Source organism: Bos taurus, chromosome 13 (assembly GCF_002263795.3).
Source record: "Bos taurus isolate L1 Dominette 01449 registration number 42190680 breed Hereford chromosome 13, ARS-UCD2.0, whole genome shotgun sequence".
Lineage (NCBI taxonomy): Eukaryota > Metazoa > Chordata > Mammalia > Artiodactyla > Bovidae > Bos > Bos taurus.
In genome coordinates this window covers 3,511,845-3,539,271 of record NC_037340.1, presented here as the reverse complement: position 1 = coordinate 3,539,271, position 27,427 = coordinate 3,511,845, and the positions used below count along the sequence as shown (strand labels likewise).

General features: G+C 40.9%; 1 protein-coding gene across 4 annotated transcripts in view; it reads right to left on the bottom strand.

The window, feature by feature from the left end:
* Positions 1–27,427, bottom strand: part of SNAP25 (synaptosome associated protein 25) — an 83,815-nt gene that overhangs the window by 22,549 nt on the left and 33,839 nt on the right. For all 4 annotated transcript variants that reach the window (XM_005214074.4, NM_001076246.1, XM_059892741.1 and 1 more), the window contains 3 exon segments: positions 9,928–10,062; positions 7,944–7,985; positions 1,048–1,096 (listed from right to left, as the gene is read on the bottom strand). In XM_005214074.4, the coding sequence (XP_005214131.1) occupies positions 1,048–1,096; positions 7,944–7,985; positions 9,928–9,999 (163 nt within the window). In that variant the 5' untranslated portion in view covers positions 10,000–10,062.

The window sequence follows — 27,427 nt, the reverse complement described above, 5'->3', positions numbered from 1 at the left end:
TCAACAATGCCCACATGTAGATTGAGGGTTTCTGTTTTCCTGGCATATTCACAGTATTGATTATTATCAGTTAAAAAAAGTCGTGCCGTCGGCTAAAGAGTGGCATCTTATTACTGTCGTTGGGTAAAGCATAGTTTCATTAGTCTACATGTAAGCTGATGATTTACATATTAAGGCAATTTTCCTCTCAATTTGAGATTTATTCCTGGAGTTTGTTTATGATGTTCCATGTTTTAAATAAATGTTACCTTTTTATCTTTGACATTTAAAAATTTCTCATGATTGCTGAGAATTTTCTAATGCTGACATTAAATACAAATAAAGAGAAAATATTTCTGCCAAATCTGTTTGTTATGATAAGAATTTAGAATGGAATCAGGCAACTAACTTCTAGCTAGAATTAAAGCATCACTGAATGACTAGACAAATAAGTCAAAGGGAAATATGTTAGTACTCCCTTCTAGATTCCACCGTAAACTATAAAGATGCTATACTAAATAGCTGGTACTCTGATTTTCACTGCCTCTATTTTTATAATTAAATGAAAAAGTTAAAATATTTTAAGTGGTTCAATTTTCCATTTTCCAATGATTTCCCTCAGTTTATGGCCTGTTAAAAAAGCTTCTAGTTATTTAAGGAACTCTCATAATGACTTATAAATCAAAACGGCCAGTCTCATTCTATCTAGGAATTATTAGAAGAACACCAAATTTATGGGAAAGATTGGGGCTAAGGGGGAGAATCCCCAAACTGTCCAAAATATTATCATTTAAAAAATCCAAACAAATGACTTTTGCCTTCAAAATTCTTTTACCCCAACACATATAACAGAGAGTGTAGTACCATTTATTCAACCATGAAGACATTTCTATACATATACCAATTTCTTTAAAAGAAAAAGGAACAAAAAAGTAAGATGAAAACTAGAACTCTTACACTTCTATATGTGCGTAACACATGCAATGACCACCTGTGGGTGCACAAATCATTTTTAAATGCATTTTATTCAGAGGAGGAATTGTTCTTACTGAAGAAATCTGAACTTACCTCCTTGTTCATCCAACATAACCAAAGTCCTGATACCAGCATCTTTACTCTACATTCCAATAATGTAGCAAAGTGGAAAAAGAGTTAGAGAGAGAGAAAAGAGAGAAAGAGAAATCAGTAAGGGGACAATTAGCCCTAGAAATGGAAAATGCAGAAGGATCAAAGGAAAAAGAGGAAGGAAATATGGTGAAGAATATTAGGGGCTGGGGAGGGACTCAGAGGGGCGGGTCATTTATGGACCTGATCATTCAGTGATTCTCAGATAGAAGAGGGCGATACAGCTCAGTCTCCAAGGGGTAGAACTGGGGTTGGGGCTTGACATGGACTTGGAATATACACATATAATATCATACTGTAATTCTATATCTGGAACATAAAAATGCCTATCATTTTGGTAACACCAACCACAGAAAGAAAATCTTTCAAAATCTTTGAGACTAAAACTTCTCTGGCTTGATATATCAGAAAGTTTCCATCAGTGAATTGGGGAAGGGTGGTCCACTGGGAAGATGTGTGTGGAATCTTGTGTGGGAGGTGGGGTGAGATTTTTAGGGTTATCAAAAGAGATGACTGCATCACAAAGGTTGAGAAATACCACTCAAAAGGAAATTCAATCTTCCATTTATTTTTCTCTATGGAGAGGTTTTCTGCAAGATTTAGAAAAGGGATTGAAAGATGAAGATAAGGGCTTTTGCTAATGAAATCTAAAATTCTGCACAACAATATAGTGTGAGAAAATAATTCATCCACAAGTTTTACTGCAGATTTTCAGGTCAGGAGAAGTCTATAAAAGGCACCCACACCTCACTCCTTATGATCTCAATATGTCCAACAGCCCTGAACTATTTGGTGGAGGGAAGTGGGAGTTGGTGATGGGTGGGAAAAGGAGCAGAGATATTTGTATTGCTCATACTTAGGAATCATCATTCCCAGGAATCCTAACTAGTTAAGTAAAGACCTTCCATTTCATACGGTGACTGTTGATAGGTATTAAATGGTACTGCTTAAAGTTTGGATTAATTGGTTTTTCAAGGAACACTCATGGCAGCCCTGAGAATAAATTCTAAAATAACACATCTCTCATGGCTCCTTTTATTTTCTACTGGCTTACAGTAAACTAGGAGAGAGAGAGAGATGTTACTGGAGGTCAACAGAAGGTTTGGGTTGTTGTTTGAACAGTTCTTCAATGATTCAATTCCAATAGGGCTTCAAAAAATTTAAACAACGAAAATTATTTCTGTGAGCTTTTATAAACTCACTGTTTCAGAAAATGTGTGCAGTTAACTTTCCCAGACAGAAAAGTATTTTGCTTTAAAAAAAAAAAAAAATTGAATGAAAGATTCTTTAAAGTGCTGTATAATTTTCACAAGGTTCACATGCCTGATTTCATATATCTCATAATAGCCCCTTTCCCCCATCCCTATATGGCCCCTTCCTTTTTCTCACTGGCAACCACTAGTTTGTTCTCTATATCTGTGAGTCTGCTTCTTTTTTGTTCTAGTCACTAGTCTTTTGTGTTTTTTAGATCCCACATAAAAGTGATATACAGTATTTGTCTTTCTCTGTCTTATTTCACTTAGCATAATACCCTCCAAGTCCATCCATGTTGATGCAAATGGCAAAATGTCATTCTTTTTTATGACGAATAGTATTCCATTGTGTATATATATGCCATAGCTTCTTTATCCATTTATCTGTTGAGGGACACTTACGTCATTTCCATACCTTGGCAACTGTAAATAATGCTGCTATGAACACTGGGGTGCATGTATCTTTCTGAACTAGTGTTTGAACACATTTTGATAAACTTTAGCTGCCAATTCAGGATATAGTTTTGAAAGTGATGGCTCAGCGTGACTTCAAGAGTCATTGACAGCACAGATTCTGAAGCCAGGCTCTGCCCTGGAATCCTGGTGATTTTCTTTCCTGGCTATGGGTCCTTGGCCAAGGGTCTTAAGTGTTCTGGGCCTCAGTTCCCTCGTTTGTAATACCGTGATCATAATAGTTCATATCTCACTGAGTTGTTACTTGAGTTCAAGTTGTTACCTGAATTCACTGTTCTAGCACAGTGCTAGAACAGTGCCTGGCCTACAGTTAGCATTACAATCGGGTTACTAAAATAAACACCTTCACAAACTGCATCTATAGCAGGATATCTGGGCAAACTAAAATATCATTACCAACTACCGTAAGAAGCTTCTAGATCACTGCTTCTCAAACTTTGATGTGCATGTGAATCCCCTGCATAGGAAACATCTTGTTAAAATATAGATCCTGATTCAGTACGACTGCGATAGAGCCAAAGATTTTGCATCTTGAACAAGATCATCAGTGCTGGCTGGTGCAAGGATGTATACTAGCAGCAAGATTCTAGACCCCAGAAGCTACTTCAAAACGTTGTTCTTCAATGTGCTATAAATGGAAATTCATCTACACTAGCCTGAACTTTAACAGGGGTTTTCCTTGTAACTCAGATGGTAAAGAATCTGCCTGCAGTGCAGGAGACCTGGGTTCAGTTCCTGGGTTGGGAAGATCCCTTGGAGAAGGAAATGGCAACCCATTCCAGTTCTCTTGGCTGGAGAATCCCATGGACAGAGGAGCCTCATGGGCTACTTTAATTTCTATGCCCCTTTTCTGAAAATTTAGCCATTGCGTATGAGAAGAAATTTTAAGAAGCAGATGGCTCGTTCAGACATACAGATGTGATAATGCAAGTTCTGGTGAGGACAGAGTCATCTTAGGGAGTATCTTCTTTTGTGAGGACTCAACTCAAGGTCATGTATGAGATCTCTGTTCCATTCTATTGGGGACAGAGGATGGGCAACAGATGAATGATTTCAGTTTAGTCAACCCAGCTCTCAGCTGTTGACCCTTTTTGCTCTACTCATTTATTTTATATGAAGCCCTGCAAGTATAATTTCCTCTTTGTTCAATTTGGCGCTCAATATTTCACTGTTGGAATGATTCACTGAACAATCCAGATATGCCTCAATTTGGGAGAACAGAAGCAGTGAGCACAGATCAGAAAGTCAGGAATACTGGATCGTGTTAGCTCAGCCAGCAACTGAGATTGAGGAATAGTCACTTGACCTTTCTAGATGCTTCCCCATGTTTTTCTTTAAAAAAAAATTAACTTATTTTAATTGGAGGGTAATTACTTTATTGTGGTGGTTTTTGCCATGCATCGACATGAGTCAGCCACCGGTGCACATGTGTCTCTGCATCCTGAAGTTCCCTCCTACCTCCCTCCCCATCCCATCCCTCTGGGTTGTCCCAGAGCACGGGCTTTGAGTGCCCTGCTTCATGCATCGAACTTGCACTGGTCTAGATGCTTCCCCATGTTTCAGACAAAGACAGAGATGCTAAATAAAACTGGGAAGTCCCTAGGTTGGTTTATTCACTAAATGGTTATTAAGCTTCTACTCTTCCCCTGGAACTAAGGTAAGGGCCAGACAAATACATGGCTGAGAAGACGAGTGTTATGTTTTAATAGCAAGGAGGGAGAGGAGGTGGTTCTATATTTGTCTTAGTTCAATTCTTGGTTCCTGTTTGAGATTCCTGGGAAACCTGTCTACCTAATAACAGGGGGAATTGGAGATGTCAGGGACTTTTTTTTTCATTTCTTTTTATTTACCTTTTATTTCTCTGTCTTATTTTTTTTCTTGCTGATGAACTAAGACAATGTTTATAGAACATTTTAAAGTCTTTATTTTGTCATCCTGAAATGCTTTCTCCAAAGTCCAATACACCTGAGCTAAAACTAGGCCAGTCCGGGTACTCTCTCAACTGCTAGAGTTCCAAAACACCCTCCCGTCTGTCTACCTGAAAACAATTGTGCAGCCTGATCTCCCCTTTGGTAGAAAATATGGCATAATAAAGACATAGCTTTAGAATACTTACTTTCTTCTTGTGGCCAATATGTTTCAAAAGATAAGTTGGAATGAAAAGATGCTAAAACACCCATCAACATTGGGGAGCCCTCAGTAACCACCATGGCATGAAGCTCTTTGTGGGGCTTTGGGATCAGGCTGCCCTACAGCAGCTTGGCTTTTCCTGGTTTAGCTTCATGGCCCAAGGCATTAACGTGTAGACACCGTTTCCTGCAGTTAGTATTATGACTCTTCCTTTAGAAATCACTGTCCTCTCCTTTGTGCTCCTAAGAGGGGGAGTCTTGACTTTGGAGAACTATTTTCGTAAGTTTTCCTGCATGATATCCATTTTTATCTTCCACCCCCAGAATCAGGCATTCCGTAAATACTTGTTGAAATGCATCCATCAAAACAGCCAGTTCCCAACTCTCCCTAAAAACCAAGTGCTATGTGATTTCCAATCTTTTTAAGTGTATATGGTATTCAGCTTTTCTGAACTTTCTCCACTGACCGTGTGACTTTACATTGTCCTTGATAGGCTCACGGTAGCTTCTACTAAAAACTAAGCCTCCATGCTTCCACTCTGTTATACCCTGCAGTCCACGAGGGATGGCACAAAGTCCTATATTGCACTGAAAGTGGAACTGTTTACCTTAGGGAGACTTCACAAGCTGAGTAACCTTTCCTGTCTTTAAGACTGAATTTCAGTAAGCATTCAGCTCAATTCAAATTATACGGCACTGATGTACTTTGGGATCATGGGCAAGATCCTAGTACTTCAATGCTCGAATTTTCCTAATGATTTCTGCCCTTGATGAATATTTAATGCCGATTCTCTTTAAAGAGAATTTCCTTCTTGATTCAAAAGCAGAATATCATCTGACTAGTCAATGCCCTAGACATAAGAGGCATCTGACCATCAATATAAAATAACCCAGGAGGATATAAGAGCAATCAATCTAGTCTCATTATGCCTTGCTCATAACTTCCTAAGGATCGAAAGTCTAATAGCCTCCTCTCTCTCATTAGAGGTAGGAAACAGCATCCATATGCTTCATCCCCTGATCTAAGATGCAACTTTATGCTTGGCAGAAACACTTAGGAGAAACAAAAATGTATGATTTGAGAATCCTACTTCAATCAATAGAGCTTTTGAGATGTTTTCCTCCAGAATAAATGAGAGAATTAGAGCAGATGCTTCTTTTCCAAGACTGGCCAACACTGCCTGCAATTTAAGAAGACACACAAAAGAGAAGTGTGCACAGCCCAAAGGCTCAGGGTGGGGAGGGGCGGGGGGAAAGGTGCGTTCGATACGTTTCTCTATCACTTGTCATGTTCTAGGCAGTGTTTCAACATTGCACAGGAGGGCAAACTGGTGATAGTTTCTGTAGATTAGAAATTTGCTTCACACGTGCATACACACAAGTTAAATATGAGCTTGGAGGCCACAGTTGAAGGTCATACAGATGTATCATTATATATCAAGATAATGACATCAGCTGACTTCCAAGCTCCCTGCCTTCCAGTCACCGTGATAGCTCATGTGGGGATGTTACTCAGATTTATTCCTTTCACTTGTTCTCATGACAGGTTGAGGGGCAACACGTTTATTCGGAAAGCCCTGCCAGCACTCTTAGATTTAGTATATCTGTGCTTCCTTCTTGGTCCTCAAGTATTTCCGCATGAATGGTGTCCCCAGCATGGAGCAAAGAAAACATTTCTCTTCATTAAGAGAGCGAAGGTTGCCTCCTCGTGTGCCTGCCCAGGGCCCCTGGCTGGCCTGCCTTCCTGTGAGACCAATTTCTGTTACACTGCAGGCTCACACTATCATTTTTTCATGACAACAGATTTCGTTTAGCAGCCCACCCCCACCCTCCTGGGGGTCCTCCAAGTTCTTGGTTGTCACCTTCTCCTCCCCTTCCTGTGACAAGTCATGTTTAGCTTTGTTTCATTCTTAGCTGAGAAGCTGAAGCTGCAGAAATAAGGGAAAATGATGGCTTCTATAGTGTGAGAGATGGCTGCCCTTTCCTTTCGCCTTATAAAATTTATCTTTTCCTCCTTTCATGTCATTGCAGAAGCAATTAACAGAAGCATGAGGCCAGTAGGCTCATTTAATCATTCTGCTAGAAAACCCCCAAGATCTCTGAAGATGATAACCACACATGAATTCATACGTTGATAAGCATTTTCAAAGCATAGCTAAAACAGCATCTCACTGAATAAAAACGATTAGACTTGTTTTATTCAGTTAAGATAAATATAGCTCATCCCATTCTTTTTCCACTTCATCTCTCCCAGTGGACAAGTTCAATTAATCTATTTATTCTTCCTGGTTGACTGCTGCTCTCCCAAATTGGAATAAGTGGAGTTTATTGCAAATGCCCTTTTGATTCCATTATTGCTATCTGCCCTATTTTACCCATTTAAAAATAGTCAAGGATTCATTAACCATGCCTTGCAAATGAATGTTCAGTCCAGAGTCAGGAATGAAAAAAGACCTATATTCACATGACTAGACTTAATGCTTCCTTTTATTAAGGAATTTTCCTATTATTTCACAAATTTTAGTTCCTGACTCTAAATCTAACAATTTTTAAAAATATGATGCCTCTATGGAGACATATTTTTAAAAGTCATACATGTGGCTAAAGTCAGAACAGAAAGCCAAGATTAGATGCAATTTAGAGGCATCCAAATCAGTACAAATGAGGATTTTTATGTGGACAATTCTTTTGTATATTAAAAAAACATCACTCTGATACATTGTTAAGATTTCTTGGGAGCATTTATTTACTTGGAAATACCATTTTCCTCTGCTTTCCAGACTTAGCTTGGGCTGGAGGGAGAGTGAATACTTTGATGTCTACTTGGCAGCTTAAATACAGCATCTCCTTCCTTATGTGGCTTTCTGGTACCTACGTTCACACTGAAATCAAAGGGACGGTGGCCAAGGGAAAGACAAAGGGCCTAGGCAAAGAATACGTCAGCCAAAGGGAATGTTCATCTTAAAATATGGTCACTCCTTACCTCTTCAACCAGTTGAAGCATACGACGGGTGCTTTCCAGAGACTGAGACAAAAAAACATAAATATTATGAGTGCAGGATCCAGAGGTCGAGGAAAATCAGAAAACTTTCTTCACTTGGGAAACACATAGGGCCATTATCACATGTTCTTTGAAGTTTGTAACAGAAACACAATTTCAATCTCTTTCCTATCAGGCTTTCTACATAATAAGATTCCTTAAAGCAATTACATTAAAGCTGATTGTCATAAAATCAGAACCATATGAAGCTGATCTTGATATCAAAGACAAAGTAATCCGGAAAAGATAATTCTGCATGTGGAGGAGTCATGAAAAATTATCTCAAATACGCAGAGGACTAATTTTGTCCCTCTGGATGAAGAATATTGAATTTTAAAGACATTGTTTTTCATGAATTGAGATGAATCTAACATCAAGTTTCTTATAAAGCTCCTAGAAACACAATTGGAAGTTCTTATCAGTACAAATTAAGTTGTTGCCCTAGGGTGGAAAAAAAAATCAAGCGTGTTTGAAATGACTAGCCTACAGGAGACAGCTATAATTATCTCGGTTCTAAGATAAGAAAAAATGAATTCAGCACTGGTCCCTTGGGCATAGTGTGGTCACTTTTTTCTCAGTTCTTTTGAAATTATTAGAATTCAGCAACGAGTGTGATTTCTCAAAAGCTGTGCTTTTAAGTGACAAACTTATTTGGGACAAGAGTTTTTAGGAACATGAAGCATGTTCACTTTCTGGGAAGAACGGTCAGCAGGCTGCTTTTTGAAATAGAAGAGCTGTAAGCAGTGGTGTGCTGGTAAATGCCTAACAATAGGCTCACCAGAAAAAAAAAAAGTGTGTTATTTTAATGATATAAAGGATGGATATAAATGATATAAAGGATGCTATTTATATAATAGCATAAAACTTACTACTACTAATAAAATACATAATACTCTTTATTGCAAATTCCATATAGCCAATGGATTTTCACAGAAAACTTTGTTTATTTTGCTGAACTATTGTGTCCACAGCTAAGCATGAAGACAACAAGTGCAGCTCTGGTATGAACACTGGTTGATATTTTCTTTTTTTTTTTTTTTGGTTGATATTTTCATTTACATTAATGAATAAAAGCAAAGTGAAGAAAGACGTATGTTACAATTCTATTCATTTGTCAATGATGCAAGTGGCTTCTCTGTTGAAGACAATCATAGTTTTCAAATACTGGAAGATTTGCTCAGTTGTGTGTGTGTGTGTGTGTGTGTGTGTGTGTTTTATAGTGTAATGGCTGTGGATGTTCATCCTTCAAAATTTAATCTGTTATTAATATTTTTCCACTTTCTTAAGTCTAGAGGATCAACAAAACAATAGGTCAAGTCCTGATTTGTAGTGTTTGCAGATTCCATGGTCTAAATATTTTTTCCCTCTCTGATTTCTAAGTGCACCGTGGTGTCACTAAAGGTGAACTTGGGAAGGTTCATCGGTCACATGCTGGTAGATTATATCCTCACACTACAGATACTGCACATGCCAAGAACTTTGAAAGCATAGATTGTAGTAAAATCATTAGGATGTGATGAGATTTAAGCATTTATTACCTTTGATTTTAATAGAATCTATTTCATTTCAGTTTATATAATTCAATTTTAATACCAGCTTGCAAAGTTCTGGACAATGTAACAACCAGCTTTCAGAAGTGAGCCATTTCCTGCACACCACTGGCTGTAAGACATCCAGAGACGTTGCTTTTCTCAAAGCATCGTGACTTCTCTAGATTTTCACAAGTTGGGAGTTTGGGCTCAGTCACTGATCTGCATGTAAGTTTTATAACCAACCCATTCCTGTCTGCAGAGGCCTTAGGTATATAGGAAATCAATGCTGCTTCTTCTGAAACACGAGAAGAAGCTCTTTCCCCACCTCAGCCTGACTAAAATAGACTACGTGGCTGCCCATCTCTTGCTTGCTTCCCGGGGCTGGGTTCTATCACCTCATCGGCCAGCTGGTCAGCTCTCCGCTGCATCTCCTCCAGCTCATTGCGCATGTCCGCGTCCTCAGCCATGGTAGCGGTGTGGGCGGGCGTGGCGCCTGGGTCGGGGCGTCAGGGACGGGTTGGCCACGGAGCCTGGAAAGAAAAAGGTTTGACCATATGAGTGTTTCTATGTATACACGCTGTTGTGCCCAACTAGCGGAAGCTCTAAATGGTCCACGCTCTCTGTCTCCATGCCTCAGCAATCTTCTGAGTTGGAAGCGGTGCTCAGAGAGGAGGGCACCGGATTAAGCTGCTTCTCCAAAAGCCACGTGAGTGCCTCTCTGCCTACTTTACAGTGGAGCTAGATACCCGTCTACTCATGAAGCATTCTTAAAGATACACACCACCCACGTTTGGAATGGAAGAATGTGGCTCCGGGTTAGAATTCATTTAACCTTGCACTTATTTTTATTTTATTCTTATCAGCTTTAGTGAGGCATAATTGGCATACAATAAATCCCACATCTTTGAAGTACACAATTTGAGACATCTTGAAACATACTCCCAAGGAAACCATGATCCAATTAAGAAAATAAACATATCCATCACCCCCAGAAGTTTCCTCTCAGGCCTTTTGTAATCCTACCCACCCACTCACTCCATTACACTGTACCCTGCGTCCCCCACCTTCCTCACGGTGACAAGACAATGGTTTATCTGCCTTCTGTCACTATAAATTAGTTTGCATTTCCTAGAATTTTATACAAATGGAATAATACAGCATGGACTTCTGAGATATTCTATTGTATTCAGAAGCAAAAGACAGAAAATCTATAGTGTCTTTCAGTTATTATCACAGATTGTCTAGAGGGCTGATGTGGGGGTGCATAGGAATTTTTCCAAAGAAGAATGGGTCATTGGTGGTGAAACGTGACCTGTGCATTTTTCTGGTTATGCTCTTGAAATCCTGTGTTGTGCAAATTACAGATAACCAGAGTGCTCCCTCCAAAGCCAATCGGCCCCTTGCTTCCCCTCCCCGCTTCCTCCTCCATATTAGTCACCAGAGTAAGTTCTTATGATGTAGAGCTGTAAATGCTTTGCGTTTTAGCGTAAGTCTCCATTTTAGAAATTAGGGATCTAGGAAACAGAAATTGGAAGCAATTTTTATACCAAACCACTCTTGAACCTTGAGATGAGCAGAAACAAAATTCCTGTGATCCTCTGTGGCTGGGGTCTGCTCTCCAGGATAAAGTGGTGACCTAGTGGAAACACTGAGTACATCGTAGGTTGTAGCTGTGATATCAGAAAGGCCGAGGTGGACTGTTGATTCTGGCACTCAGCTGCTGGGTAACTCTGGGCAAGTTTATCAATGTCTCTGAGCCCAGCTTTCTCAACCGGGCAAATAATACCAGTCTCTTTGGCTACTGGGGAGGGGCATATATTATAGGAAGTTCTGATCAACCTCATTTGTAAGGATGTGGGAGCTTAGTCATCAGAAAGGCTTGCACCTTCACGATAAACCTGTAGCCTTTGCCAAAAGTAGAACCAGTCTAGTGTTTCTTAATTAGCTTTCCTTTGCTGATGGCTGGGCAGGAGGCACGTTGCACGCAGTGCTGAGCAGCCATGGAAGCCTGAAACCTGGGGAACCAGCACAGGGCCTGAGTCTCCAGTCTCCAAGCAGCACCTCTCAAAGGATTTCCACGTGGAGACAAACAAGAGCACCTTCTCCCCTGTTCTCATCTTTGTATTTCTGCTGCATTGGTGGAGGTAGAAAGAAACCTAACTTTCCTTTAAATAGACCAGTTTGTTAGAAGGCAGAGGTCCGTGTGCTTTCAGATCTGTAGCATCACACACACGCGCGTGTGCGTCTCATGTGTTTCCTTGGCAATCTCCTCTTAAAGTTGCTATTCTCAGCACTTGAAGAACAGCTGCAGGGACCACTAAGCTCAAGCTCATGGTCACCTATAGGGACCTGGCGAACGGGCACTTGGCACAGTGGCAGCAAAACCGTGTGATAGACACCTTTTTATTTTTTTAATCACTTTCACGATCCCCATTCCCTGGTGCTCCCAGCTCTTGTCTTGCTCTAAAGAGTGGGGGTATGTCTGTGATTGGGGGGTTGGTGATGCATCTGAGAGATCTCAGGTGCATAGTATTTCAAAGCTGAGACAGCAGTGTCCACTCTCCTGGTAAGAATAGGGGGAACGAAAGCATGGAATGAACCTCCAGATCTTCTGTTGGGACATTTATTGTTGGTATCTGATAAATCACCCCCACACCCCCCAAACCCACGCATATTAGATTCTAAGAGGCAGCACCAGAAGAAGCATAATAATATCAATTAGCAGTAACTTCAGTAGCTGAAAGAATGTTAATAGTGAAGTGGCATTTATTGCAGCCATGAAATTAAAAGACGCTTACTCCTCGGAAGAAAAGTTATGACCAACCTAGATAGCATATTGAAAAGCAGAGACATTACGTTGCCAACAAAGGTCCGTCTAGTCAAGGCTATGGTTTTTCCAGTGGTCATGTATGGATGTGAGAGTTGGACTGTGAAGAAAGCTGAGCACCAAAGAATTGATGCGTTTGAACTGTGGTGTTGGAGAAGACTCTTAGAGTCCCTTGGACTGCAAGGAGATCCAACCAGTCCATTCTAAAGGAGATCAACTCTGGGTGTTCTTTGGAAGGAATGATGCTAAAGCTGAAACTCCAGTACTTTGGGCACCTTATGCGAAGAGTTGACTCATTGGAAAAGACTCTGATGATGGGAGGGATTGGGGGCAGGAGGAGAAGGGGACGACAGAGGATGAGATGGCTAGATGGCATCACTGACTCGATGGACGTGAGTTTGAGTGAACTCCGGGAGATGGTGATGGACAGGGAGGCCTGGCATGCTGTGATTCATGGGGTCGCAAAGAGTCGGACATGACTGAGCGACTGAACTGAACTGAACTGACACGCAACACTTCACTCAGATTAGCACATAATCTCCATCTTGGGGTACTCAGGGGCCAGCTTGCCTGCTAATGGACCAGACCCAGCAGCTGCAACTGGGACCCTTTTGTCCCTGGTCTCCTCCTGATGTGGACAACTGGCCAGAGTGCTCCGACCAGCAAGGAACAAGAGACTTTATTGACCTCTCTCCCCTTCCCTCTCTCTTTCCTCTCCTTAACCCTTCCTATCCTTCCCCATTTTTCTAGTCCCCCAGTCCTGGACGCAGGAATCTGGTCGAAGGGCCCTCAGCATGAGCTGAGGATTGGAGACTGATCACCTCCTCTTGGCAGAGAACACAAATTCTGGTTTTGATTTCTGGTAGGGCCGAGTTCCAGTCCTCCCTTCTCTGGAGGCCCAGGGTAAAGTCCCATAATGCCTGGGTATCTGTAGGTGGCAGATGTCTGTAAGGCCACCCTTTTCACCCCCTCTCCCGCCTCCTCCCCCTTCTTCTTTCAACCTGGCTTCCTTTCCTCCCTTTGAAATCTTTGATGTTAGTACTTGGATCTGAAATTCTGTGTCTCTATAGGAGGTTTTCTGAGAGACTGTATTCGTATATTTAAGGACTTCCCTGGTGGCGCAGAGGTTAAAGCGTCTGCCTGCAATGTGGGAGACCTGGGTTCGACCCCTGGTTTGGGAAGATCCCCTGGAGAAGGAAATGGCAACCCACTCCAGTATTCTTGCCTGGAGAATCCCATGGATGGAGGAGCTTGGTGGGCTACAGTCCACGGGTCGCAAAGAGTTGGACACGACTGAGCGACTTCACTTTACTTCACTTTCCATCTTGGGTGTTGCCCAAGCTGCTAGTGTGGCCTCAGCCAGCAAAGCCTGTTTAGTAAGTGAGGAAATTAGAAGCAGAGCCTCTCAAATCTGTTCCCTGGGGCTCTGATGTAAAGTCTCTCTCCCAGTCCATTAAAGGCCCAACAGTATCCTATTAATTAGCTCAAATCACTAGTGTTTATCAAAGGGTCTGGTCCCTAGTAGGTGTTCAATTCACGTTAAATGACTTGTTGAACGAACAAATGGACCATTCTGACACCCTTAGGTGGCATTTGATGCTTCCAAGATGACGATTTTCCAGATGTGATCCAGGGCGGTACCTCTAAAACCTCAATGGGCATTAGACTCACCATAAACCTTGTTGAAACAAATTGCTGGTTCTCACTCTCAGAGACTCTGAGTCAGTTAGAGGTAGGGTCCCAGATTCTGCATTTCTAACGAGCAACCTGGAGATGCTGGTGGTGTTGGTACACGGAAGGCACTTCGAGTAGCTCTGCTCCTCAGAACACTCCCCCGGAATGTTAATAAGTGTCCCCAGGTGGAGTGGGCAAGGCCTTGTGGTTGTTTAGAGCTGGAGAAACAGTGGACTCAACCAGGGGCTTCCGGAAAGCATGGTCAAATCCAGATTGCTGACAGCTTTTATTCTGGCTGTAAGTGAAGGATGCTTTTTACATTTTAAGATGGTTAAAAAGACTCAAAGAAGAAAAATATCTTGTATATGTCAAGTGTCAGGGTCCATAAACTAAGCTTTGCTGGAGCGCTTCCACACTCATTTGTTCCCCAACCTTCATGGTCCTTTTAGGTCACTTTGACAGAGCTGAGTGGTTGCCAGAGGCAACAGGGCTCTCAAAAGTGAAAATATTTACTCTCTGCTCTTCTACGGAAAACAGTTGCTAATCCCTAGGCTAAATAAAGTTAAACAGAAATCCTTAAAGCAGTTCTTGCCCATGGGCACCATATATTTGCCATATACAGATACAGGGTGTGTGTGTTTTTCTGTTTGTCTGTAGCTCTGGAGCTTTGTGATGGAGCTTCCTGTGATGGGGTTCGTGCCTCTTGCACCACATTTTGAAACAAGAAATGACACATGGAGTGAAATATTAATATGAAAGTGAATTTGCCTTTGACTGACAGAGTTTTGGGATTGCAAGTCCAATTAATTTGTGTGATTAATCTGGGATGGGCACACAGCCCTCATAAAGACTCCTAGCTTTCACGACCAGCTGTGGAACAAGGTTCCTAGCCTCAGCTGCAGCACTGGTTTGTGTTGGAGACAGAGATGTCTTGAGGATTTGCCGCCGTTGAGGTACTCAGTAGAGAGTGGGCTGGCTGCAGTTACCCACTGCCATCAAATGTAGTTTGAAAAGTTCTCATTCTCCTTCTGCATGCAAGTCTATTTAAGACCCACACTAGAGACAAGACAGGTAGGCTCTAGAGAAAACCCTTTCTCTGTCATGAACGGGCTTACTTACTTACATGAGTTAGGTTAAGACTGCTTTCTCAGTATAGGGTCTGGACTCAAATATGGGGTTAGGACTCAAGAAGCGTGGGTGAGTATGGATATGTAGATGTGTGGCTTTGATGTACAAGGTTGACAGAGACATGGATGGCCATTATCCTGGGGACACCAGCTATCAGTCCAAGTGCCACAGGGCAGGAATGTCGTGGAGAAAGTGTAAGAGAGTGTACCTTGAGCTAACATCTATTTCTCTTCATGTTTCACACTTTCATAAAAAAAAAAAAAAAAAAACCCTATATACACCAATATTCATTGGCTGAATTATTACAGAAAGCTGAATCTGACATCTTTGTGTCTCTGCACACTGCTAATCGTTTGAATGAAGCTTCTATAGGACATGTCTCTCTCCTCCTGCAGCTCCTGCCAGGCCAGAATACTGGAGTGGGTAGCCGTTCCCTTCTCCAGGGAATCTTCCCAACCCAGGGATCGAACCCTGGTCTCCCGCATTGCAGGCGGATGCTTTACCAGCTGAGCCACAGGGTGCTTGTTTATCTATTTAATACACAGCAGTGTGTATCTGTTAATCTCAAATTCGTAATTTATTCCTCTCCCCTTACCCCTTTGGTAACTATTAGCTTGTTTTCTATGTCTGCGAGTCTGTTTCTGTTTTTTTAAAAGAAGTTTCTTTATATCATTATTTTTTTAGGTTCCACATAGAAGTGATATCATAGGATATTTGTCTTTGTCTGACTTACTTCACCTAATGTGATCATCTCTAAGTCCATCCATGTTGCTGCAGATGACATTATTTCACTGTTTTTTATGGCTTGAGGAATACTTCATATATATATATATATATATATATATATGTATATACACACACATATATATATATGAATATTGGAATGCAGTTAATTTTTCAAATAAGAATTTTTTTCTTTTCTGAGTATATGCCCAGTGGAGGGATTGCTCGATCATATGGTAACTCTAGTTTTAGATTTTTAAGGAAGCTGGGCTTCCCTTGTGGCTAAGCTGGTAAAGAATTTGCCTGCAAAGTGGAAGACCTGGGTTCAATCCCTGGGTTGGGAAGATCCCCTGGAGAAGGGAAAGGCTACCCACTCCAGTATTCTGGCCTGGAGAATTCCATGGACTGTATAGTCCATGGGGTCGCAAAGAGTCGGACACGACTGAGCAACTTTCACTCACTCACACTCAATGACAGGTATGCTGCTGCTGCTGCTGCTGCTAAGTCGCTTCAGGAGTGTCAGACTCTGTGCAACCCCATAGACAGCAGCCTACCAGGCTCCTTCGTCCATGGGATTTTCCAGGCAAGAGTACTGGAGTGGGGTGCCATTGCCTTCTCCAACTGACAGATATATCTCACATATATTCCAACTTTGATATTATTTATCATCTCTACTTATGTTTTTAATCTCCAATTCTTTTTCCCCTTACCTTTATTCTTATTTTACTTCTTTTCTTCCTAAGATGTGTTACTACACTATTCCTTTTATATCTTCTTGACTTGACAAAAGATTCATTTTACATTTTTTCTTATTTTTGGTACAGTACACTTCTTATTGCTATAAATTGTCCTGTGTGTTATTGTGGCCCTTTTCTACATGTTTTGACATATAGAATGGTCTTTGTTATTTATTTCTAAATACTTTCAGATCTCAGTTTTAATTTCTTTTATAACTCAAGAGTTATTTGAAAATTTGATTTTAAAATTTAAATTAAATATTTTTGGGTAATTTCTAATTTTACGTTCATTATGATCAATGAAGACAATCCATACAATTCTTGCTTTTTGAAATTTGCTGAGATTGTCTTTGCACCTTAACATATGGTCAACTTCTGAGAATATTTAATTTGTGTTTGAAAAGAAGGTCTATTCTGTATTTGACACTATCTAGCTACCTACCCCCATCAGATGGAACTGAAAAGGAAGGTGTGTTATTCAAACTCTCTGAAATCCTTAGTCAACTTGATCTATTGATTCCTGTGTATTCACATTCTGCATAGGAGCGATTGTTTTATTCTTTCCTTCTTATATTTCAGTCCATATTTGCTTTTTCTATTTTGCAGCTGTGTTATCATACATATGGACCCTGCCCAATGGCTACATTTTCATGGTGGATTGCAGCTCTTATCAGTGTTAAAGAACAGTATTGTACCTGTGTACCCCATTCCATTATGTTATATATGTTGCACAAATTAGGTCAAACTCAAAGGAGGGAATATATATCTTACCCTATCCATTTCGTCTTCAGCAAACAGTAAATAAACCCAAAGAGCTACAACAACAAGAACAAACCAGTATCACACATCCAAGTTGTGGGCCCTCTCACTTGGCTCATGACTCAGAGGCTAACAGTGGGGCAGCCTTCTGTTACTCTGGGCTTTCCTCCTCCCCTCCAGAAGAGACCAGTACTTGGTACGGTTGGAGGCAGGTCTCTTTTCCCAACTGTGATGGTACAAGGATGTTATCAAGGATAGGCCCAGTGCTATTATTTTCCCAGTTGAAATTTCTCCTTGAGGTTAATGCAGCTACAAGATCTAAAATGCTCACTCTAAGAGAATGGTGAGCACAGTTATTGCTGCTGAGACAAGTCTCTAAGATTCCTAAAGCACAGTGGGAGCATTATTTATTCTGAATTATCTGAATTAAGCCTAGGTTTGAAGCAGCCTTTCTTGATTAAGATAAATCAGCTACAATTATCCAACATTATATGTCACATAACTCTTTTGTCAAAATATTAGATGTAATAATAGTCATTTATTGAGAATTTAATAAGTGATAGAAATCAGGCCAGGAACTTTACATTAAACTTTATATGGGGTTTATAATAGGGTCCCCCAAACCTTTGCTACTCCAAGTGTGGTCCCCAAACCGGCAGCATCAGCTTCTCCTGGGAGCTTGAAGATGCAGAATCTTAGGCTCCACCCAGACCTAGAGAATCAGATCATCTGCCATAGAAGATCACCAAGCATGAAATGTTTGAGACGTGCTGCCCTAAACACATCATCTTCACACTAAGCATGAATGATGTGCCAGTTGATAACCAACCAAGATCACAGAGCTGCAGTGGAAGAGACCGAGAGCCCCACCTCTGGAGCCTGACCCTGCCTGTCCCTCCACTCAGACTGGATGCATTACTTCACTCAACTCTGTCTACACAACCTGCAGACTTCCAGCAGCATTTGCTTCCCCAAAAGCTTAAAGCTCTGTGGGGCCACGGTTCTAAATATTTCACAACAGAGTCTTGTCCTTGGAAGTGGACAAACTGGCTGATTTCAATGAGATTATGTCATTCAGAATGCACAGAGAAGATGCTTACAAGAAAAAGCGCACTGGAGACTTTTCATCTTCCCAAACAATAGAGTCTATAAGGTTAAGACTTATCATTTAAGATCATTAGAACTCAAAAAAGAAAGTTGGGGACTTTGCATACTGGAGACTCTATGGACGGTCCTGATAAATTCTTCTTCTTCAGAAAATGATGATAATGCAAATACAGGTCTTAATGCTAAACTCAGGACCAGAGCAAAGAATAATTTCAGCAGATGACAGGCAACAAGATTCTGTTTGCAGTTCTACTGTTAAAAATGGCCATTTGTTAAGTCTGCTGGATCCATGGCTGTTTAAGTTCTTCAAAGTGTGGACTACATTTGGCTCCCTGTTACTCTGTTTTGAACATTCTTGTGCATGAAATTTAACCTCTTTTCACTACTGGTTTTAATAAATGTCTTAGTTGAATGAAAAGAGTATCTTTCAAACATAAAGAATAAGTGGCTCATGAATGAACTGACTTACTATCATATGTCCATTATGTGGTTCACAGATAAGTCACAAGTGACTTAGGGCTTCTCGGTAGCATGGTCTGAGTTCTCCTTGCATCTAAAACATTTTACTCGCTTACTGAAATACAAATTTCCAGTCACACCAGCTATGGAACAGGATCTATGAAGGTGGGGCTGGCATATGCATTAAAAAAATTTTTTTTTAAGGTGTACCAATTTTAAAGTCTTTGTTGCACTTGTTATAATATTGCTTCTATTTTATGTTTTGTTATTTTGCCCCTGGGGCATGTGGGGTTAGCTCCCTGACCTGGGATTGAACCTGCACTCCCACTGGAAAGCAAAATATTAACCAGCAGACTGCCAGGTCTCAGAATCTGTATTTTTGACAAAACCACAGGTCCTTCTTATGTGTCCAGAATTGGAGGATCCACGTGCAGTATCATGTAAGGCCGAAGGGTCCTGCAAGTACTCAATGGTCTGATAGTTCTATGATAAAACCATCTAGAAATCCAAGTGCATGGCTGTCCAGCATTTAGGAGGTCATCTTGATCTGAAACAGCAGTCTTTGCTTCTCCCCACCATGTTCTCAATTGATAGCATAATATGTGCTGGGTTAAATACCATGGATACACTCCTTATAGGAGAATTTGACTTAAGAACCATCTCAAGTGACAAATATCTCAACCAGCTTGCAGAAGTGTCATTGTGCCCCTGAGTGTTTCTGAAGGACGGCACTGACTACCATTAGAGCCCAGTTCTTTTTAAGCTCGGTTTATTTATCTTCCAAACCGTTGCATCCCACACTGTTCCTAAATGTGACTCTATATTTGTACATCTGGTTATATGGATACAGTCCTGATCTGGTTTCCTTTGATAAGGGAAGTCTAACTTCCCAAATGAGCCCCTTCCTGGTCTATTCTGGGATTAATGACATCATGGCTGACAGGCAGATTTGGCTTGGTTTTTGTTTTTTAGGGACTTGGGTCAGGGGTGGCCTGGCATTTCAATGCAGCCAGCTTTGGCATCTCTTAATTGCAACAAGGCAGCCAGCCACAACCAACACTGATTATGCCTAAATTTCCCCTTTCAAAAATGCCAATGTTTCCTTTCTCTGTTTTGCAAATGTGGTCAGATGGGTATTTAGCAATGAGGTTTGTATTATGCAACAGTTTCTGACTGTTTACGTGGGAGCCACGCTGGGAGGAATCACTGACCAGGAGAGAGGGAAAGGCAGAACTGAATCTCATCTCATTCACCCTGATCATAGTCAAAGCAAACCACAGTAACTGGTTTGTGCATCTAACCAGTATTTGCCGACTACACAGGTTAGTGCAGCCACACCCAGCCTGCAGCTGGAGAGGAACGGCTTCCTCTAAAGGGTGGCTGTAGGAGCTTGAGCTGGAATTCTTTGCTTTCAGGTCTCCTCCTCCATCTTGCCTTCAGAAGGAACTGATTAAAATGTATTACAAGGTATCTGGCTTGGTTTCCAAGGGAAGGACAATATCCATGTAAGATTAATACTTGGCCACATGAAAAACAAAATGCCCTAAATAAAATGATTTCACTCAGGAGCACATGAACAGATAGAAGCCAGGACCAGGCAGAAAGACCCTTATTCTCATTGGAACAAATTCTTCCTGTGCCCACATGACTAATCAGCAGTTGGAAGGAAGCCACGGTATGTTCTGTCTCCTGACACCTTGCCTTCAGTTGCAGATGCTATTGGGGCTCTGCTTGCCTCCCTGTGACTTCCCGCCATTGTTTCCATGTGATCACCCCCTATTTCTGTTTCACTCCTGACTCATGCCCGTGACCTTCTCTGTAAAGCCACCCTAATGTGGCTTCACCTGATCTGCTTGATCACCTGCAAGTCTCCAGGTCCTTCTGGGCAGACCCACAGCTGGCAACCTGCTGGCACAGGAGTACAGAGGCCCAGCTTTTTTTTTTGTCCTAAAGCGAGAGACATCCTGAACTCAGTGGACGCTCCGAAAGCTCGCTCAGGGTCATGCCTGGAGACCTTACCTGCCATTGCTCCACTGCCAGGCCTCCTTTCCCTGGAATCAAGGAGTCCAAAAACCAAGTGATATCTATCAGAATTCATACTCATCACTTTGTGGTTAGCTTGAAGTTGGGAGGAGTACAAGGGGGTCAAGAGCTTTGAAATCATATTATACTAAGGATGAAGGAAGGCATGAGGGTGTTTAGCTGGGAGAGAAGAAAGCAGAACAAAACGTGATGGTTACAAGGAAGAAACGTGATGATGGTCTTGGTGAACCCCGGAGGCCCACCTTCCTGAAACAGCTCTTCCAAGTGCTTCAGTATCCTTCACCTGGGATCTACTGGGAGCCCTGCTAATTAACATAATGGATGTTAGCGATGCTTTTTCATTGGTGGATAGTGTTCAAGATATAGGAACCGGCTAGAAATACAGGCACTAATATCCCACATAACATAAAGTGTGTGTGTATGTGTATGCACACTTGCACACATATATACTTTCTCAGTCCAGAATGTGCCATTGGCCTAAGGTTGGAATTTGGTTCTTAATTCTGTTATGGTTAGGTAATTCCCTTGCCCACAGATTCTCACCTGAAGAGCCTGCAAAAACAGCTTGCTGAGGTAGTAAGTAACTCTGGAATAGGACCTGATAATTTGTAAGAGACTCCTAGGTGATACTGCTACTGATGGTTCAGGGAACACACTTTGAGAATCACTGGTATGGTCTGATTACAAGGTCATGTGAATCCTCCCACTAGAATGTTTTGGCAATCTCCTGGATTAAGCTTTTCATGCAAGGTACTTATTGGAGTGTCCCGAAGAACAGAAAGTTGGGATGTGCACTGGTAGAACAAGTTGTCCATCTAGGGTTGTGAGGGTTGTGTCTTTTTTCTGATAATATTTGTATGAAGAGAACACTTCATCCTGAATCTTTTTTTCTTTCTAACACAATATCTAGTTTTAAAGTCGTGTCAGAAGAGACCCACAAGTTCTAACTACTGGAGGCTGTGACTATCTACAAATAATCATCAGAAGACAATGTGCAATGGACTCCAAGGAACAAAACCACCAGCGCTGGGGGGAAGTTATAGGAAAAGAGAGTTTGGCTCAGTAAAGAACCTTGGAGTCTAAGGTCTGAGTGTGACATCTTGGACGGATCGAATTCCTTTTCTTGGAAATACTCAGGGAAAGGGTGGTAGCCCATGGTGGATGGATTCAATTAAGAGAGAGGACACTGGATTAGGCGATGTGTAAAATTTCTTTTCAAACCTGTGTTCTTCGGCTGTATAAGGGAAGTCAAGGTGAATTTACGATGGTGATGCTGCAAGGCCAGGCCCTTCTCAAGAGTGGGGTCTTTGTGCCATGGCAACTGGGAGTCACTGATCAGCAACACCATCTGCTTCTCTGTGTTAAAGGATAGGAGGTGGGTAGAAACCAGGAAAATATTTCCTAAGTGGACAAGCTCCCAGGAAGGAGTTGTTTCATTAGCAAAGTCCACTTTATGGAGGTAAGAGAACCAAAAATGCCAACCTAATGGTTATTTCTTAGTTTTGTTGATAATTTCCCATCAAACAATACAGGCATTTGCCCCTGGACTATATAATTTTCACCTCTAATAGAGATAATATATTTTTTTGTTGGCCTTATATAAGAGCTCTGTCTCTTGAAGCAGCCAGCACCTTCAAACTCAAGCCCACTCCAAGCACACCCATCATGGAACAACCTACTAGGCAATTAAACTAAGAAACTCATGGAAAATTACTTGTTCTAGAAATGAATTTACTTTAGGGTTTCTTTAAATAGCAAAGCTCCTGGCTTACAGTCTAGCATTTTCCAGATCATTAAGTACTTGACAGACAGAGTGTGAACAAAAAATAAAAAATTCTGGCCAGAGCATCAGAAATCTCAGCTAAATGCAGAAGGACTCCAAGAGATAGTGAAGGGTCTCTGATGTGATTGTATAAGTCTTTGGGAACCAAAGACTGATTTGTAGTATGAGATTTACTCAAATCTCCAGGTGCTTAGAACAAGTCACCAGAGTATAAATCTGGTTTCTTAGATGACTTGATTTGGCATTCCCTAACATTAATATGGACTTCCCAGCTGACCCAGTGGTAAAGAATCCACCTGCAATGCAGGAGATGCAGGTTCAATCCGTGGGTCGGGAAGATCCCCTGGAGGACGGCATGGCAACCCAATCCAGTATTCTTGCCTGGGAAATCCCATGGACAGAGGAGACTGGCAGGACTACAGTCCATGGGATTGCAAAAGGGTCAGTCATGACTTAGTGACTAAAAAACGCAACACAACACAACAACAACATGAATATGGAGTGGGTTTAAAATGGCATTGAAACATGTAAAATATCATGTAAGAAACGAGTTGCCAGTCCAGGTTCGATGCACGATACTGGATGCTTGGGGCTGGTGCATTGGGACGACCCAGAGGGATGGTATGGGGAGGGAGGAGGGAGGAGGGTTCAGGATGGGGAACACATGTATACCTGTGGCAGATTCATTTTGATATTTGGCAAAACTAATACAATTATGTAAAGTTTAAAAATAAAATCAATCAATGCAAAAAAAAAAAAAAAAAAGCACTTTGGATTAAATCTTGTGGGCAGAGGGCCTAGGGGTTTTTTTGGCACATACTGAGAACATCAGAGAGAAAGAAGCTTCCTGTGCCCAAGTGCTAAGATATTTATGCAGGATTAAATCCCCACTCAATGTATTTCCAGTGTTCGCTTCTATCATTGAATCTGTGTTTGATCACAGATAAATCCAATGCAAAATTCCAAAAAGTTAAAAACACAACTCTCATGAAAGTATAGAGTAAAAATATGCCAAATATTTATTTAGGGACTTTCCTGGAGGTCCAGTGGTTACGATTTGCACTGCCAAGGCAGGAGGTGCAGGTTTGATTCCTACTCGGGGAACTGAGACCCCACATGTGGTATGGTATGGACATAAATAAATAAATATCAGAGCTTAATAAACAATTTTCTAAAAATCCATTTGCTTTCAGGTTTAAAAACCAGATTTATTTAATTCATTAATGAGGGAAGCAACTAGATAAAAAAGCTTGTTCACAGATAATTCATATATAATAATGCTGGATTGAGATTGCTAAATTAGATACAAACTGGTTTATATCTTATAGGGCAGTAAAACTGTAGCTTTTATACTAGACAGAAATCATTTAAATCTTTAGCACACAAAAATCTCCAAGCTGATCTTCACAGGGTCTGGAGCCTGATCAGAAGTTAATAGAAAGTCATACAAAGAGAAGTAAGTAATCCTTAGGTGAGTCGCTTAGACTTGTATCCAATTTTCTTATTTCAAGTTTTGGATAGTTTTCTTAATATAGAATAGGTGAGTTGTGCCATGGGCACTATACCATGAAATTTGTAGCTGCCACCTGATGAATTTCTTTTGCTTTGGAAAGTGGAGTGCTCTCTTCTGGTATGCTTAGTGAAAAGGAGTTTTTTTTTTTTTTTTTTAGTTTCTCAAATATGAGGTGGGTGGGAGGCACATTAGTCTCCTATAGAACTTAAAAAAAATCTAGATGTCTGAGGAACACTGCAGAGCAATTCGATGAGAATCTCTGAGGATGGATCTAGACAGGAGGATATATTAAATCTGTTTGGGTGATTCTAACTGCAGGAAATTTGAGAACCATTGAACTATTTAGAATCGACATATATGTGTGTATGTATATAAATAAGTTTACCTTTCACTTAGAATATAATTATATATATCATCCTGTTTTTTCTTTTATTAATTATATTTTGAAAACTTTCAGTAATCATTAAATGTTTCTCAGATATTTTAAAAGACTATATACTGTGCTTCATCATATAAATGTGCTATGATTCATTGGGCTTATCCCTAGATATTTAATACTCTTTACTTTTGTTTTCTTTTTTTCCTGTTATAAGTTAGACTGTCATGAACATATTTACATAGAAACTTTATCTACTTCTTGGATTATTTCCTGATAATGGATTTCTGGGAGTGGATTTACAGGTCAAAATAAACAAATAAATGTTTCACAGACACTTGAGACATATTACCAAAACTGCTTCCTATAAAGTCTTATCAATGTATACTTTTAAACTGATGATCTCTTCAATTTTTTTATTTACAAGCTATTTAAATATTCTAATAACAGTCAAATATTCATTTTCTTTCAGTCTTTCTTAGTGGTTATTTTTAACTTTTTAATCTAGCTTAAATTTATGTTAGAGTGTATATAGAAACAGTTAAAACTCTAATTTCATATGTTTTCCAAACAATCCCTTTTTTGAACATTCTTTGTGGAATAATTCATTCTTTCTCTATTAATTTATATAAAATAAAACATGTAGGTTAGTTAACTGTGCTTCGTAATGGGTGATAGACTCACAGATATTCATGAAGGTTTAAACTACTAACAAACTATTTTGACTGTATTCTTGTCTCAATTCTGACCATCACTACTTCTTAGAGATACCCAGTTCTGGTTTTAATGCTCCCTCAGAGAACTCTTGGGTGTTGAAAAGCAACTCAAATCTCATCCTCCCTAAGATGGCTTTAATCTGTCTGCAAGCAGCTTGTAGCTTTGCCAATAACAGGCCTGCCTAAATCCATCTGTTCTACTTTATATATTCTCCCTTTGTAATGTTGGTTTTACTCTTACATTACCTATGAAGAAAGGTTTTTCTATGTAATGTCTCCGATCGAGTTATTATCAATTCTGAATTTAGTGGGATCCCTTTTCATATATTTTTGTTTACATATATTTATTTTTAATATTCTATAATAATTATAGTCTTGTTGTTCTGTGCATAATATCCTTATTTAAAATAATTAAATGAAGACGAAATCTATCAAAGCCATATCACACAAAAGAAAAGCAGCCCAGAATTTTTAATTATGCTCAAGAACACAGAAACATTTTTGATGACTGCAGGACTTGAATTTCTCCTTTCTATTCCTTAAAATCCCTCTATTAAATCATAAGAAAGGTAGACTTGCCTACTCAGTTTTTTTCTTTTTTTTTTTTACTTTTTATTTTGTATTGGGGTATAGCTGGATAACAATGTTATAACAGTTTCAGGTGAATAGTGAAAGGATTCAGCCAAACCTATACAGGTATCCATTTCCCCCCAAACTCCCCTCCCTTCCAGGCTGCCACATGACATTTCCTACTCAGTTTTTTAATGAGCTGTACTTCATTAGCATTATCACTCTGCTAGCTTTGTTGAGTCTGAGAAACCATCACTATTCATTTCCTATTTCCAGACATTGTACAGACCCCTAGTGACTGTGTTACAAAGAGGAACAGCTGACCTCAGTGTACTTCCATTCCTTGAGAAGGCAGAGGAAAGGTGTGTGTGTGTGTGTTAATCATGTTACTGTTTCAGAAACTGAGACTAGCTTACCCTAACTCATCGACCCTCCCCCACCCAGCCTCGATCTTGATCAAGGAGTTACTTGCTCCTCTAAATATACACGAAAGACGGTCGCCGAGATTAAAGGTGTCATCTGTGGCCAGGGGAGCAAGTATCACTTAGAAGTGCTTCCCAGCACCAAAAAGTCCTTGTGAGACCATCCAGCATTTGGAAACCTGGCAGGGTGGTGCTCACAGTCATTGCATTAACCCGAGGGCCCCTGGGGATGTGTGATCTGGCAAACTCAACCCAGCAAACTTCCAGGTCTTTCCCTTGCTGTAGGGCGTGGCCTTCCCTGAGGTCACTTCAGGGACCCTTAGTTGGCAGATGGTTGGGCTGAGGAGTCCCACCACATCTCAGCCATCCCCTCACTTCAAATGAAGAAACAGTAGGATGCCCAGACCCCCTGCTGTGGCTGAATTCAAGGAGGAAGCTGAACAAACTGTGCAGACGTCAGTGAGGCTCAGAGCAGGCTGCACCTGTTTGGGGAGAAGCTCCTGAGGCTCTGGGCCTCCCCATGCATGAGAAAAAACTCCCAGTGATACAGGTCTGAGCAGAAGGCATCTTGCCTTAAGAACACATCGTCTGACCCCTGGAGGGTTCTGAATGCTGCGCTCTTCACCCACTGTGACTCCAAGCCTCCCAGCCTGCTTCTCCTCCTGCACCCAAGGGTTAGTCATGCAGTCATGCCTGACTCTCTGCAGTCCCATGGACTGCAGCCCACCAGGCTCCTCTGTCCATGGGATTCTCCAGGCAAGAATACTGGAGTGGGTTGTCATGCCCTCCTCCAGGGGATCTTCCCAACCCAGGGATTGAACCTGTGTCTCCTGCATTGCAGGTGGATTCTTTACCATCTGAGCCTCCAGGGAAGCCTCTCACGGTGCTTACAAAACCAGTCGCTCAGGGTGGTCCCTTGCTCAAAACAAGCCTTGACTTTGTAGGAACTTCAAAGTTGGACTCCACATGTATACACTGCTACATTTAAAATGTATAACCAACAGGGACCTACTGCATAGCACAGGGAACTCTGCACAATGTTATGTGGCAGCCTGGAT